A 16,860-nucleotide genomic window follows, 5' to 3' on the forward strand; every position below is an offset into this window, starting at 1 on the left:
CAACTACTGAGCCTGCGCTCTAGAGCCTTGGAGCTGCAACTGCTGAAGCCCACAAGCACTACAGTCCACGCTCGAAGCAAGAGAAGCCGCCACAGTGAGAAGTCCACCACCACAACTAGAAAGTAGCCCCACTGCTGCAACTAAAGAAAAGCCGGTGCAGCAATGAAGATCTATCACAGCCAAAAATGCATAATAAAATAAATTATATTCCATAGAGTATAAATACACGTTAATCCATTTAAATTTCCTAAAAATCTCTAATCTACATATGAAACATGTTATTGATCAAAAATATCACATCCCAAATCATACGTATTTACAATACTACATATTTAAGATTGGTCCCCAGGACAACCCATTAAACTAGACCTAGTGTGTAGCTAACTTAGATTCCGTGGATATGTGCATTTCTTCCCACTTACAAATTTTTTTAATTAAATTGTATAGTAAACAGTTAATAGCTGTCTATTTCACCTGAAATGTAAACTCCAAGAGAGTGGACATGATGTTTCCATTCCTGACCACAGACCAGCTCAGACTGTGCCTGGAACATAGTAGATGTTCAATAAACATCTGTCAACTCAAAGGAGACAAGAATATACAATGAGGCAAAGACAGCCTCTTCAATAAATGGAGCTGGGAAAACTGGACTGCTACATGTAAAAGAATGAAATTAGAACACTTCCTAACACCATACACAAAGATGTATTAAAATGGATTAAAAATGGATTAAAGACCTAAATGTAAGACCAGAAACTATAAAACTCTTAAAAAAAAAAAAAACCTCTTAGAAGAAAGCATAGGCAGAACACTCGAGATAAATCAAAGCAAGATCCTCTGTGACCCACGTCCTACAGTAATGGAAATAAAAACAAAAGTAAAAAAAGTGGGACCTGATTAAACTTAAAAGCTTTTGCACAGCAAAGGAAACTATAAGCAAGGTGAAAAGACAACCCTCAGAATAGGAAAAAATAATAGCAAATGAAACAACTGACAAAGGATTAATTTCCAAAATATACAAGCAGCTCATACAACTCAATACCAGAAAAACAAACAACCCAATCAAAAAGTGGGAAAAAGACCTAAACAGACATTTCTCCAAAGAAGATATACAGATGGTTAACAAACACATGAAAAGATGTTCAACACTGCTCATTATTAGAGAAATGCAAATCAAACCCACAATGAGATATCACCTCACACCAGTCGGATGGCCATCATCAAAAAGTCTGCAAGCAATAAATGCTGCAGAGGGTGTGGAGAAAAGGGAATGCTCTTGCACTGTTTGAGGGAAAGTAAATTGATACGGCAACTATGGAAGACAGTATGGAGATTTCTTAAAAAAACTAGGAATAAAACCACCCAATGACCCAGCAATCCCACTCCTAGGCATATACCCTGAGGAAACCAAAACTGAAAAAGACACACTTTCACTGTTCACTGCAGCACTGTTTACAATAGCTAGAACACGGAAGCAGCCTAGATGCCCATCGACAGATGAATGGATAAAGAAGTTGTGGTACATACACACAATGGAATATTACTCAGCCATAAACAGGAATGCATTTGAGTCAGTTCTGATGAGGTGGATGAACCTAGAACCTATCATACAGAGTGAAGTGAGTCAGAAAGAGAAAGATAAATACCGTATTCTAACACACATATACAAAATCTAGAAGAACGGTACTGAAGAATTTATTTACTGGGCAGCGATGGAGAAGCAGACATAGAGAACAGACTATGGACATGGGGAGAGGGGAGGGGAGGGTGAGATGTGTGGAAAGAGTAACATGGAAACTTACATTACCGTATGTGAAATAGATAGCCAATGGGAACTTGCTGTGTGGCTCAGGAAACCCACACAGGGGCTCTGTATCAACCTAGTGGGGTGGGATGGGGAAGGAGATGGGAGGGAGGTTCAACGGGGAGGGGACATATGGGATACATATGGCTGATTCATGTTGAGGTTTGACAGAAAACAGCAAAAATCGGTAAAGCAATTATCCTTCAATAAAAAATTAATTAAAAAAAAAAAATCTGTCAATTAACCGTGTCAGAGGCACTGAGCCCAAACACCTAATGTTCACCTTTTAACAGGAAAGGACCTTTATTGTTAGAAGAACTGGACGCTCTAGGAAACAAAAAATCAATGAGAAAAATAAAAATGATCCAGCAAAAAACTGAGTTGAACTGCTCTGCTCTCAGTCTAAAAACTCTGAAGAGGGTGTGGAGAAAAAGGAAGAAGCCTAACACTGCTGGTGGAAATGCAAGCTGGTGTAGCCACTAGGGAGAACAGTGTGGGGATTCCTTAAAATACAGAGCCATTATATGATCCTACAATCTCACTCCTGGGCATATATCCAGAGAAAACCATAATTTAAAAAAAAAAAATGTGGGCTTCCCTCATGGGTCAGTGGGAGTCCACCTGCTGATGTGGGAGACACAGGTTCGATCCCTGATCCGGGAAAACCCCACATGCCACGGAGCACCTAGGCCTGTGGACCACAGCTATCGAGCCCGTGTTCCAGAGCCCACGAGCCGCAACTACTGAGTCCCGTATGCCCGAGCCTGTGCCTGGAAACAAGAGAAGCCACCACAATGAGAAGTTCACGCTGCACAACCAGAGAGTAGCCCCTGTGCTCCGTGACCAGAGAAAAGCTCATGTGGCAAAGAAGACCCAGCACAGCCAAAAATAAAAATAAATCAATTATTTAAAAATACACATGCACCCCAATGTTCACTGTAGCACTGTTTACAACAGCCAAGACGGGGAAGCAACCTACATATTCATCAGCCCATAGACAAAGAGATGCGGTACACGCATACAATGAAATATTACTCGGTCATAAAAAAGAATGAAATGAAGCCTCTGCAGCAACATGGGTGGACCTGGAGACTATTACACTAAGTGAAATAAGTCAGATAAAGAAAGACAAATCATATGATATGTGGAATCTAAAAAAAAAAAAAAAAATTCTTACAAATGAAAAGCAACAGGCCCACAGACAGAAAACAAACTTATGGTTACCAAAGGGGAAAGAGAGAAGGAAAATAAAGGAGGAGTTTGGAATTAACATACACATATTACTATACATAAAACAGATAACCCACAAGGACCTACTGTATAACACAGGGAACTATACTCAACACCATGTAATAACCTAAGGGAAAATAATCTGAAATATATATATATATATAATATATATAACTGAGTCACTCTGCTGTATATCCAAAACTAACACAGTAATGTGACTCAACTATACTTCAATTAAAAAGTTTAAAACTTCTTAAAAACTATTTTTTTCTAGACCTCAGTAAGCCTGCCGTAATACACGAAAATGTAATAAGGACAGTGCAGGCCTTTAGCAGGAAGAAAGGAAGGGATGGAGAGAGAGGGAGGGAGCGAGAAGGGTCCTCCTACACGCTTTCCTGAAGTTCAACCCCAGCTCGATCCCCCGGCAGCCGAACGCGCACAGCTGCGGAAAAATTCCAGTGGGAGCACAGAGCAAAGCGGTTCTCCCTCACTGTGCTCACCCAGTAAGACTTCCTTAGATTGCTGCTCAGACAACTGCGAGCAGCTGTTAAAGGATGAGAAGCTGCTGAAAGTCTCCCCAAGCACTTCTCCCGGATGGTATACAGATGGAAAGGAAAACGAAGTTCCCAGAACTGACTGTATACATGGTTCACACTAGAGAGTTCACCAAATGGTACCATTTGGTAAGATCATGAAATTCAGGAAGTCACACTAATTTGTCGCCTTTATTTACTTAACCCCCCTAAAAATTAATAAATGAGAGTTTTGGCATACTTTGCTAAACCATAATTCACATAATGATCAACTTCCTGAAACTCAAAGCATATCGTGGTTCACTATAAAACAATTTATACCCCCCTGATTTTCATTTGCCTTGTACTCTGTTTTCTTAATGGGCTCCATGTCTCTCAATTCATGTTATAGCTCGACTCTTGATTTAATTACTCATTTCATTGCTAGCTGGCTAAGGCAGAGCCTGCCTAAAATCAGAGCTGAAAAATGCTTGTTACCAAACTATCTCAGCCTTAAAAACCAGGCATTATATACAGTTCAGTTCAGTCGCTCAGTCGTGTCCGACTCTCCGTGACCCCATGAATCACAGCACGCCAGGCCTCCCTGTCCATCACCAACTCCCTGAGTTCACTCAAACTCACGTCCATCGAGTCGGTGATGCCATCCAGCCATCTCATTCTCTGTCGTCCCCGTCTCCTCCCACCCTCAATCCTTCCCAGCATCAGAGTCTTTCCCAGTGAGTCAACTCTTCGCATGAGGTGGCCAAAGTACTGGAGTTTCAGCTTCAGCATCAGTCCTTCCAATGAACACCCAGGACTGATCTCCTTTAGAATGGACTGGCTGGATCTTAGGATGCCTTAAATAATTAAAGGTGTCCCCTATTTCAATAGGAAAGCAGTATGAGCTAACTAATTCTAACATGAAATGTGTGTTAACGCCTTTAGCCCTCTGGTATTTTCCCATTACACAGAGGTGGGAACTGAGACGCAGGGAAGTTAAATGGCTACAGGGCCAGGATTGAAGCCACAGCAGTCAGGGGCCAGAGCCCACCCTCTAAACCAAAGCACCCGTGAACACGGTGACATCATTGTTTCCTCATCCAGATGCCTTGTGGACTTCCGAACTCTCTCATATGAATCAGGGCTACATCCGGTGCACAGAGGGAGCCCAAACCACCTTGCCTGAAGCACCAGCTTCTCTTCCCTATAACACGAGAAACACTCCTCTCCCACACCCAAGTACACCTTATCAGTGCCAAAGAACACAGAGAGAACACAAAGGAACCCAGCAGCTATGGACATAAAGACTCCACCACCTTGCACACCTTTTTCTGGCTCCCTGAGAATAATACCTGAATACTGGGAACAAGTTAAGTCTAGTTGCAAGTTGTCCTGGAAGAAGTTTTCAGTCATAGGGTTCAAGGAGCTGTTCAAGGAGCTGACTAAAGCTGAAAATGTTAATTCCATGGTTGACTAAGGAAAAAAATCTTCCTCCCAGAAAACAGAGATGCTACCCAAAGTGCCTCAGACAGTGAAACACCCAAGGCACAAGCTTGATTTGTACAGGCTGAGATACACTGAGAGATGGGATGATAACTTTCTAAAGTTCTAGGAGTCCTTAGTTAACTAGGTTCCAGGTTCAATTTCTGACACGAAAAACTAGGGACAGGAAATTCACATTCACTCACACACACCTAAAAGGCACGAACCTGAGATCTCCCGAGATCTCCCTTACACACGCAGTCCTATGTTTCTGGAAAGCCCTTCAGAAATGAACCATTTTTAAATCAAAATTCTTAGGGTATAAGAGCAGTCGATATTTTTTTAAAATCCTAAGATAAATATACTTGTAGTGACCACCCCAAAGGGACCTGTTTTACATGAATTTCAGTTTTAGAATAGCATGTCTTTAATTCCAGATGAACAGGCTCAGTCACTTTCCAGACAAGGCACTAAGCCCTTCCTGAAATTACATGACAGAGAATCAAATTGGAAAATAAAATGCTAAGCCGTGGGAAGAACATGACATTCAAATAACCACTCCTTCTATCATATTGTGGCAAAGACTATTACACTCACCAAGGCATCCTCTCCAAGTTTATTACCAGGAAGAGACAGACACACACACACATACAGGTTTTCTGAGCACAGAAAATACACTAAGAAGTAAAGCATTTTCTATCAGACTAGGCCATCCTCAGGTTTTAATTCACTACATCAAACCTGAAGTTTTCTAGTCTGAAAAGAGTGTGGCGTCACTACCATGCTTAATTCTGCACCAAATGACACTTAAGGCTTCTCCCATCCCCTGAAACCTCACCAGTGATGCTGTGAGCAAGGAGGGAAAAGGTGCTGGATATGTTTCCCAGCCCCAAACAGAATCAATTTATACTGAGATGGAGAAGCACTAGCGACTGCTGTTGGTCTTCCACCCAAAACAGAGATCATTCAAATCCAGGTTTAAGGTTCTCTTCCCGAAAATCCCACTGACAGGGGGTCACAGGCTCTGGAGCCAGACTGCCCAAATCTGAAGCCTGACTCTACCACTTATTCCACATGTAATCTGGGCCACTTACTTCCCCTCTCTCTGTATCTTAGCAGCTGGCAGGTAAAGTGAGCATAACAAGAGCATCGGCCCATGGGGCTCTACTATAGCCTCACCCACTTTGTGAGGTTGAATCACAGTGCACTCAGCACATGGAACCAGGCCTGGCACATAGGAAACACTTGATACAGATCAGGTGCTGATTTTACAGCCACACTCACTGAAAATACATGGAATTCCCATGGAATTGGTACTGTTGGAAATGGAGCCAAGCATTCCACCAAATGTGCTGGTTACATCTTAGGCAAGAGTGTCTACTGATCTGAACCTGGCCCTTTAATTTTCCCTTTTCTAATAAAAAAAGGTTTTGAGAAAGGGAATATATATATATATACACACATATATACTTATATATACACACACATAGGATTTGTGATTTTTTTAAATGTTATGTTTTCTATTAAAAAGCAGAAAAAAACTTTTAAAAAAATATAATATTCTCAAGGTAAACAAACACTGCAATCAATAAGTATATGCAAATCTCTCCCAGTTTAACTTGTATTGCAGAAAACAGAGCCTCCCTAGGGAGCTTAAAGACATGAAGGGAAGAGAGTACAAACAGTCTTAAGTAAAAGAAGTAGATTATTTGTCCAAATATAATGGCAACAAAGACAGTCTAGCTCCGCTGTTGCTGAGTCTTCTTCAGCTCTCCCTCACTCTTCCCCTACCTCGCCCACACAAGATGCCAGCAAAAGACCTGAGCACCCCTGGTTCAAGTTTGCTCAGACAGCAAGCCACTGCCTGACTGAGAGTGTCAAAATCCTATACCCGGCGAGAACAGCAGCAGCAGCCAGTTTTTCCAAGGAATCACTGCATATGTTTTTCTCTTTAAGGCAATAATCTTATTTGAGAGTTAAAGCAAAAAATTTAATTTGAAATACTGTATAAACTCAATGCTATGCTCAAGTCAGAGGATATGAAGAACATTAAATGTGAACTCTAGAAAGCTACAGCTGAGCTGCAGAGAGGGAGACAGCGTACACTCACATGCCTGATAACCCTCCACGGCTCATGCAGATTCATACTTTATCACCACACGAGCCACGAAGACACACATACAACAACGACACCCAGGAAAGCCGGGGGAAAGCCCAGATTGACTGTCCACAATTTCCTCACCACGTGTTGGGCACTGTCCTAAGCACTGCAGACCCACTTAATCCTCATGACAGCCCAAGTGGGGGCTTCCTGCAAGTGCCCTTCTGAATGCAGCAGCCCCCACCACTCACCTGCGGGGTGACACTCAACACCACCACCAGCAGTGAGGGGAAAAAACCCAGTCCTGAGAGGGAGAGGAAAAGTGGGGAAATCTTACCTCAGGGGATCTCAACTGAGAAAAAAGAAAAAGGGCAATGTGCTCCCTGGGGCCCAGAGAAGGAGCTGGGGTCATTAATCTGACAGGAATACTGGGACTGAACGACTGGCAGAATACCAGGCGGCAGAATAAGCCAGGGGCTGACTTCCCTCAGCATTTCAAAAGCGGTTCGCTGCCATCTTGCCTCTCTTAGTGAGAAATGACTATTTCATCACAAAAGAAAAAATTCGTTGCACTTTTTAATTAGCTTACAGCAAAAGTAATAAGTTAGCTTCCAAGTGCCATAATTAATAAGCACTTCCTTTTTATAACTCATAAAGCCCCTCAGAGCTGCACCTCTTGCAAGACAAATTTGAGGTACATATGATCTTCAGGCAGCGGAAGAGCTGGTAGGTGCAAGTCTGTCAGTAGGAGTTACAGTAGTAACAGTATTAAGATTAGCAGTGGCAGCTGCTGATATTTCCTGTGTACCAATCATGTGCCAGCAGCTGTTGGAAGATCACTGGAGTGATCTACAAAGAGTCTCATCTGATTTCACGAAAAAAAAGATGAAGAGGGCTTCCCTGGTGGCTCAGAGGATCCATTTGCCAATGCAAGAGATGCGGGTTCAATCCGTGATCCAGGAAGATTCCACAGAGCAACTAAGCCTATAACCACAACTACTGATCCTGTGCTCCAGAGCCCAGGAAACGGCAACTACTGAAGCCCAAGTGCCTAGAGTCTGCGCTCCATGACAAGAGAAGCCACTGCAATGAGAAGCCTGCACATCTCAACTACAGAGTAGCCTCTACTCTCTGCAACTAGAGAAAAGCCCTTGCAGCAGTGAAGACCCACCAAGGCCAATAAATAAATACATATATATAAAATTTTAGAAGTCTAGAAAATGAACTTGTTTAAAAAAAAAAAGATCAAGTGGGTTATACCTGTATCTCCCTTTAAAGAAACTGAGTCTTTAAGATGTTGAGCAACCTGACCAAGGTCCCAGAGCTTGAAAATTGACCTGGGAATTTCAACCAAGTGAAAGTTCCTCAGTCGTGTCTGACTCTTTGTGACCCCATGGACTGTAGCTTGCCAGGCTCCTCTGTCCATGGAATTCTCCAGGCAAGAATACTGGAGTGGGTAGCCATTCCCTTCTCAAGAAGATCTTCCCATCCCAGGAATTAAACCCAGCTCTCCTACATTTCAGGCAGATTCTTTACCAGCTGAGCTACTAGGGAAGCCCTCAATCAAGCCATCTGATTTCATAGATCCTCGTCTTTAACAACTAGACTATCTGATGCTGGAAGGTTCAAAGCTTTTGTTCACACATTTTTTTCGACTGTTTAGTTGAAGTCTTTTCTTCATACTGCCCCTAGCCTGTGGGATAAAGGCCAGTTGCTAAAGGAAGAACAAGATGTGCATATAGAAAGCACTAACTTGGCTCAAGAACAAAAGTCAGCATCAGTAATGTTAAGAGTCTCCAAAGCAGGGAGGGGAATGAGAGATGAACTGAGAACTGGCCAAAGACTGCTGAGTACTGAAGCCAGGTGATGGATACCAGAGGATTCTTCCTATTCTTCTCAATTTTGGGCTACGTTGGACAACTTTCATTATGGCTTCTAAAATGGCTTTGATTTATTGACAGTTCATTAAGTTTGTTGAGTCATTTCATTTGTTTTACTAGGTCATATTTTGACATGGTTCAAAATTCAAAATGTTTTAAAAGGTATATAGTCTATTACCCCCACTGTCATTATACTTCTAATATTGCTTTGCACAAATATACAGATATTCTTATTTCTCTCCACTTCTTTCACAAAAGGCGGCATATTATATACATAGTATTTCACCTCGTGTTCACTTAACCACGTAACCTGGTGATTTTTTCCCCCTATTGGTATACACAGAACTTTTCACTCTCCATCAATGGGTCTTCCATAGTATAGGTATACCATAAACCTACTTAACCAGGACACCTCAGCTGTTCCTAATCTTTTGCTACCACAATAAATAAGCCTATACTGTCTCTTTTCTGTCTATTGCCCATTTTGAGGGTCACACTAACCATTTCTCACATTTATTTACTTACTGCCAAAACAGTAAGCAGGGGTGGATCCAGGTTTCACGGGACATAAAGTTTAGACAATCTGAAAGATCCTCTTTAAAACAGAGACTACAAAATCATGAGTATAAAATGATGTATAAATCTGTGTGTTTCTTTTAAATTAAAAATTCTTATCAATTCACTGGAGTCTTAAAGATTAAGGTCCTTTCTTCCAGGATCTTTTTAGACAACTTAACAAAAAATGTTTATACAGAAATACCTCTCCATTGCAAACTGACATCTCTAGGTGGAGACACCTAGAATACTCTGTAACTTTCCAAAACCTACTGTATTGCACTTATAGGGGCTTGAATCCTACCATTTAGTAGCTGCACAGGAAGTCCCTGTCTTTGAGAATGACAGGCAATATCATCACGATCTCACAGATACGGAAACTGAGGCTTAGAGATGCAGTGATTTGCCCCAGGTTGTACAGTGGGTATTAAATAGGGCCTGTTTGACTCCAAAGCCTTTGTGCTTAACTGACACACTGAGTGCCTCCCCAGCGGTCTTAAACTCAACTAAATTAATCTTTTCAAAAGAGAAGGCTAATAAAAGATAACACTGCCATTATTAGTTCCCCAGGGAAGAAACATTTGATCTCAAACAAATTCTCAGTTTCCCTTTTATATGTTCAAAACATCTTTTCTTTAAAAAAAAAAACTTGGGAATGGCCTCTGTAAGTGTACCTAACTAAACGCAGAGCCTAAGGTCAGCATCGTGCTCACTATATAGGCTGGGACGTCACCTGACTGGTCCTCTGGTAACCCAGAGAAGGGGCACAATGAATCAAAAAGATGATTCAATGCTCATCCTTTGTGTTGGAGGTGTGTTTGGTTTCTGCTGACCTCTCACATTTCTAATAATATCCCCAGATCCTCAGATCTGTCTAGAAACAAGAGTGGGACCAAGGACTGCCATCGATTTCATTCTAATAACTAGATATGCAAAGACTTTAAACCTATCCTAGAAGGTAAGACTCTTCCAGTCCAACTCAAATAGAAGCAGATCAGACTGACTAAACGTTTTCAACATTTCTTCAATAACACAGGCCAGATTGGTGATTGATTGTCAACACAGATATTGCTAGGATGTGCTGTTAGTAACATTTCATTCCCGGAAGCCAGAAAGCTGAACATCCTGTAATGATGGGGACAGTCTAGTACAGACAGGGGAATGTGGAGCCAAAAATCCCCAAAGTGCTGCTGGTTGAGAGGACTGCTGAGAGCCTTCACAGAAGGCGGATAAAACAAGAGCCGATACGGACATGGCTACATTTTACCCCAGGCCTTTCAGGTTATTCTAGGAGCATTAACAAAATGAGAGGTTCTTCATGGAGAAGGCTCCTGTCAACGCTCTCATTTCATCTTCACTGCACTGCCAGGCCCCACCAACTGTCAGGAATTGCCATGAAGGGTCAAATTTGAGAGTAAAATAAGCCCTAGATTTCAAGAGTTCACAAATCTTTCAGCCATCGCTTGAGAAATAAAGGGCTTAAAATTAATGTGTACAATCTTTTAAACTTTCAAACTTATTCAAAAAAACTTGAAATCTCAAAAGTGCTTCTTGCATTTCTATAAAGACCACCATTATTCAATCTGGAAGGTAGAAAATAAAATTAAAATTGTCCTTTATTAAAAGGCTGTGTTCTAAAACAGCAACTTATAAGATCTAAGAAAGATCTATCAAAACAAAAGGAAAACATGTTATACCTCAGATCCAAACAGTCAGTAATAAGGCAGCCCAAATACTGGAGTACCTACAATGGAATTCTACTCAGCCATTCAAAAGAATGAAAGAACGTTGCCATTTGTAACAGCATGGGTGGACTTGGAGGGCATTATGCTGAAGGTGAAATAAGTCAGAGAAAGACAAAATCTGTATGGTATCACTTGTATGCAGAATCTAAAAAATAAAACAAACTAGTGAATATAACTGAAGAGAAGCAGACTTACAGATAGAACAAACTAGTGGTTTCCAATAAGGAGAGGCAAGTGAGGAGGGGCAGTATAAGAGGCAGAAACCACTATGTATAAAACAAGCCATAAGGATACACTATACAACCCACGGAACACAGCCAGTATTTTATAATAACTACAAATGGAATATTAACTTTACAAATTGTGGATCACTAACATTGTATGTCTGCAACTTACATAATGTTGTACAACAACTATACATCAAGTAAAAAAAAAAAACAGACTACATGCATTTATTCATTTCTTAGGAAGGACTCTACATTCTTTGAAGTTGTAACACTTCCATAAACAAGCAGAGAATGCTTTATCTTTGTCAGCTTTACCTGCTATTTGTACTGAACCATCTTCACCCAGAAGAATATTACCAGCTTTCAAATCCCTATTAGGGAAAAAACAGAGAATTTAATGCTAGAGTACAGACAATACATTGCATTAATTCACTCAGGGAGATTTTAAAACATATCATATAATTTAGCTGTTTGACATAATTATTATTTTACAAATATAATATTTGTAAAACAAACTTAAAAGTTATAAGGGAACACTGTGATTTTATAGTTTGCTCCTGAAAGATGTTTAGGGTTTTATATTAATAACTTAGCTTTTGTGATAGTATTATCCAGATTTAATTAAAACAATAGTGAGTAGATACTTTATGTTACAGAATTAGAGACTATCCACATACTCACAATACTATCATTTTATCAAGAATTAAAGTCCAGGAGGAAAGTTATGACCAACCTAGATAGCATATTAAAAAGCAGAGACATTACTTTGCCAACTAAGGTCCATCTAGTCAAGGCTATGGTTTTTCCCGTGGTCATGTATGGATGTGAGAGTTGGACTGTGAAGAAAGCTGATCGCCAAAGAATTGATGCTTTTGAGCTGTGGTGCTGGAGAAGACTCTTGAGAGTCCCTTGGACTGCAAGGAGATCCAACCAGTCCATTCTAAGGGAGATCAGTCCTGGGTGTTCACTGGAAGGACTTATGCTAAAGGTGAAGCTCCAATACTTTGGCCACCTCATGCAAAGAGTTGACTCACTGGAAAAGACTCTGATGCTGGGAAGGATTGGGGGCAGGAGGGGAAGGGAACAACATAGAATGAGATGGCTGGATGGCATCACCGACTCGATGGACATGAGTTTGAGTGAACTCCGGGAATTGGTGATGGACAGGGAGGCCTGGCGTGCTGTGATTCATAGGGTCGCAAAGAATCGGACACGACTGAGAAACTGAACTGAATTGAACCATGTAAAACTGCTTTACTTCAACTTAAATTTGTCTGTGGTACAATTTCAAATCAAACCTATCAGACTCTTAGACAATGGATTTGATCAGTCTCTTCTCTGGGGAGATACTGATTACAAATACTAATTATAATAGTTTGTATTTCTTTACTATATAAAAGTTGTGCTCAGTAGCCTTAACACGTTAGAAAAATGACAATTTACAAGTTTGATTTCTAAAGTAATATTTTTCTAATCGTTAAAAGACATAGTAAATATCATAAACCATACAGTTCACTCATAGTTCAGGGCAGGGTAATTACAAATATTAGTATTATAATTAATGGTTGTTTACTTGCAACTATTCCTAAAAGCCCAAGTAACTGCAACCCATTTGAAACATCAAGTGCTCGCTTTGTATGCTATTTCCCTATCTAAAGAATTAGCATTGTATGTCGCAGAAGAGATGAAATTAGTGCCTCTCCTCCTCTTCCACCACCATGTTAAAAATAATTAACATATTACATGTTTGGAACACGCTTGCCTGCGTTATAAAGTTAGAGATGCCGACCTCAGTTAGAAATGGGGCTTCCTAGGTGGCTCAGTGGTAAAGAATCCGTCCACCTGGCAATGCAGGAGACTTAGGAAGCATGGGTTCAATCCCTGGGTTAGGAAGATCCCCTGGAGAAGAAAATGGCAACTCACTCCACTACTCTTGCCTTGAAAATCATATGGATAGGGGAGGCTTGTGGGCTTCAGTCCACGGGGTTGCAAAGAGCTAGACACAACTTAACGACTGAGCACACACATGCAAGTTAAAAATGTGTCAATACTTAACTGTGAGATGTGTTTCCTTAACATTCTCTACTAACTATGACTGAAGATGTAGACAGCTGAATTGAAACACCTCTGCAGAAGCCATACCTGTGAATCTGACCATTTCTGTGTAGATAGTCTAAGCCTTCCAAAACTTCTTTAAGAATTGTTGCTATTATTGCCTCTTCCAGAACTCCGTTCTTGTGTTCTCCTCGATTGACGATGTATTTTATGATATCCAACATTGAACCTAAGTGGACAGACAGAAAAATTAAACAACTGTATAAGCACTTTCATGATCTTCCCAGAACAGGGCTTCCTATTTAAAAAACTAAGTGAGAACATCAAAATATTTTTTTGTTTATTTAGCACAAATATTCCCAAGGCATACAAACAACTGCATGGCAGCCCATGGCCAGAAAAACATTAAATCCAAGTCTGCAAGCACACATCCTGCTGAACTTAATGAGAGGGGTTCTGGGTCAAGAAGCAGAAGCCTGTGCATGACCACTGCACAGTTAGTCCCTTTCCCCAAGACATGCAATTGGTTACAGATTAAAAGGAGGTTCAGGATGTCTAAGCAGAAAAAGAAAAGAACTGGAAGCCAGGGGAAAAGACAGCAGGAACTTCTGAGAGAAAGGAGCACAGTTCTTCTGTAACCCCTAAGACGCAGGTAGCAGAACGGAAAAGAAAGTACATTGCTTCTAGAGACCCCTGTTTATAACGAGAAGACTTCTTCCTGTGACTTTAGGCAATCTTTATTCCATTTACTTGTCACTGATGCACTGAGTTTAATAATAAAGAAATAAATGCATACTACTTTGTTACTATAAACAGATTAGTATCCTTGGCACTCTGAATTCATGTTTCAACACATGTGAATTAATATTCTAAACCTCCTGGGCATTTTAAGAGCCATAATTACCTGGGGGTTCAACATTTCTGAAGAGTTACCAAATAGCTCACCTCAGGACCTGAGTCTGGCTCCAGGCTCTCTCTGATTAGCTAGGAGGATTGAGTTTCCCCATCAGGTATTACTACAGCAGACTAGCCGGCTGCCCCCTCATTAAGAGATCCGATGTGATAAAACAGTACAGAAGAAAACAAATGCAGAGTTTCCCCCCTCTGAGAGAAACAAACATCTCTTTATTGGCTGACTCTTGGATTTTTGGATTATCTAGAAATAACACTTCCAAAACTATTTTATTTTTTAATCTTATAAGGATATACCATACCAGGCATGGATGCATTTCTGGGGCTTTCCAGGTGGCACTATTGGTAAAGAACACACGTGCCAATTCAGGAGACATGAGACTCTGGTTCAACCCCTGGGTTGGGAAGATCCCCTGGAGGAGGGCACAGCAACCCACTCCAGTATTCTTGCCTGGAGAATCCCTTGGACAGAGGGGCCTGGTGGGCTATGGTTCATGGGGTTGCAAAGAGGCAGACATGAGTGAAAAGACTTAGCACACACACACCCATGCATTGCTGGACTGCTGAAAGAAAAGTGGGCCACGTCTGCCCACATTCCCCTTACCTGTGGAAACCTGTTTAAAACTTGTTCCTCTTACCTAAAGCCTGGGAAGGCTAAATTTAATTCCTTTAAAAAGACAATGAAATTTTCTATCCAGTCCACAACGAAGGGCACAGGAGATACTTTCAAGCTTATAAAAAAGTAATTGGAATTAAAAATAAAGAGAGGAAGTAAAACCTGCAAGGTCCCAGGTTACCAGAATTTCTTGTTTCCTTAGTTAGTGGACCGGGTTAAGATCATCATTGATAAAACACCACCGTCAGCAGAACCAAGACTCAGTCCTGCGGCTCAACACTGCAGTTAGCTCCAAGGGCTTCCTTTTCCTCCTTTCCTTTTTAATTAAAAACCAGAGTCAGCACTCAAGGAAACAATGACTAATAGGATTGACAAGACTGGGAATAGAACCGAACTAAGTTCTCCCGGGCTCCCTACCGAGACTTACACAAGCAAACCCAAGGCAATTACAATGCCTTCATCATCTCATGGCAGGGCCTTGCTGGCTCCAAGACAGTTTCTTCTTTAAAAAAAAAAAAAAAAAAAATGAGATGTTTCCCTGATTCAGCCTTAGCTGAACTGGGCTTGCAAATAAAAGTGGGCTCCACAGTATCAACCCCACTCTGTCCATTCTGACTGCATCCAGACACTCCCCTACATTCTCCCCTGCTCCTAATATACTTCGTATCTCAGAAAGATGAATATACAGGGAGGAAGCAATGCTGGGTGTTGGGTATGCTTGCGCTTTCTCAGCTCCAATTTTCGGGTCTGTACAATGAAGGTGATAATACTTGTAGGGCAGGGTGGCTTGTAGGTCCACAGCTCCCAGCATCAACAGTTACGACGTGTGTGACCTTGGGCAAGCTGTCTAATTCTCTTGGGCTCTTGTGTACTTTCTGAAAAACACAGATGCTGACACATGCCATTCTAGGGTGCTGCCTGGATTACATGAAATAAGGCAATAAATCACCTTGAAGGGATCTAACCATGGAGAAAGCATTCAAGGAAACTAACCATGATGATGATCCTTCCCTATCAAAGAGTGAGGCTAAAAGATGAAAAAAAAAAGAAAAATATGGGAATGGGAAAGTGTCTTACAAATTACATCCAGTTCAGTTCAATTGCTCAGTCATGTCTGACTCTTGCCTGTGGCTTTTTTAACTTCCGTGATCTGAGGCTGGAGAGATAAAGTTCCTTCCCCTTCCCACGTGTTCCTTCATGAAACCCACAATCTGAAAATACCCTGTCCAATACCGTAGCCACTGGCCACCTGAGGTTATTTAAATAAAGTTGATTAAAACTGAATAGAAATTCAGCCCCTCAGTAACACTAGCCACATGTCAAATACTCTATCTACCAGAAGAAACTGGAGAGCACAGCACAGAACATTTCCATCAGCACAGACCTTTTAACAAACATCAGCGAAATAACTTGTTATATTATAAGGTGTGAAAGACTTGAATAATGTTAAGAATGAATGCTTTAAAAGAGAAAGCCCTGGTTAACTTTTCTGAAGAGACAAAGGGGTGGCTGCAGAGATGATGAGATCTTTCAGGACGTGAGCACAAGGAGAAGGACAGACTGACATCCAGGGCCAAGGAGCAGCACAGAGGCCTCAGAGAGCAGAAGACTTTTGGGATGTCTCACCCACACCAAGACGGCTGGGGCAGAAGAGGACACAGATGCTCCGGGAGTTACGCTAAATTATGAAAGGCTTTGAATATGAGCACGATGAAATCCAGACTTTCCTCGCAAGGCAAAC

General features: G+C 41.2%; 1 protein-coding gene across 2 annotated transcripts in view; it reads right to left on the minus strand.

The window, feature by feature from the left end:
- The window catches only part of STK39 (serine/threonine kinase 39), a 329,969-nt gene that overhangs the window by 227,523 nt on the left and 85,586 nt on the right, over positions 1 to 16,860 (minus strand). For both annotated transcript variants that reach the window (XM_055397331.2, XM_055397329.2), the window contains exons 4-5: positions 13,679 to 13,820; positions 11,852 to 11,907 (exon numbers count right to left, since the gene is read on the minus strand). In XM_055397331.2, the coding sequence (XP_055253306.1) occupies positions 11,852 to 11,907; positions 13,679 to 13,820 (198 nt within the window). The remainder of the gene's footprint in view (positions 1 to 11,851; positions 11,908 to 13,678; positions 13,821 to 16,860) is intronic.

Source organism: Moschus berezovskii, chromosome 2, assembly GCF_049115385.1.
Source record: "Moschus berezovskii isolate FMDL1 chromosome 2, NW_MosBer_1.0, whole genome shotgun sequence".
NCBI lineage: Eukaryota > Metazoa > Chordata > Mammalia > Artiodactyla > Moschidae > Moschus > Moschus berezovskii.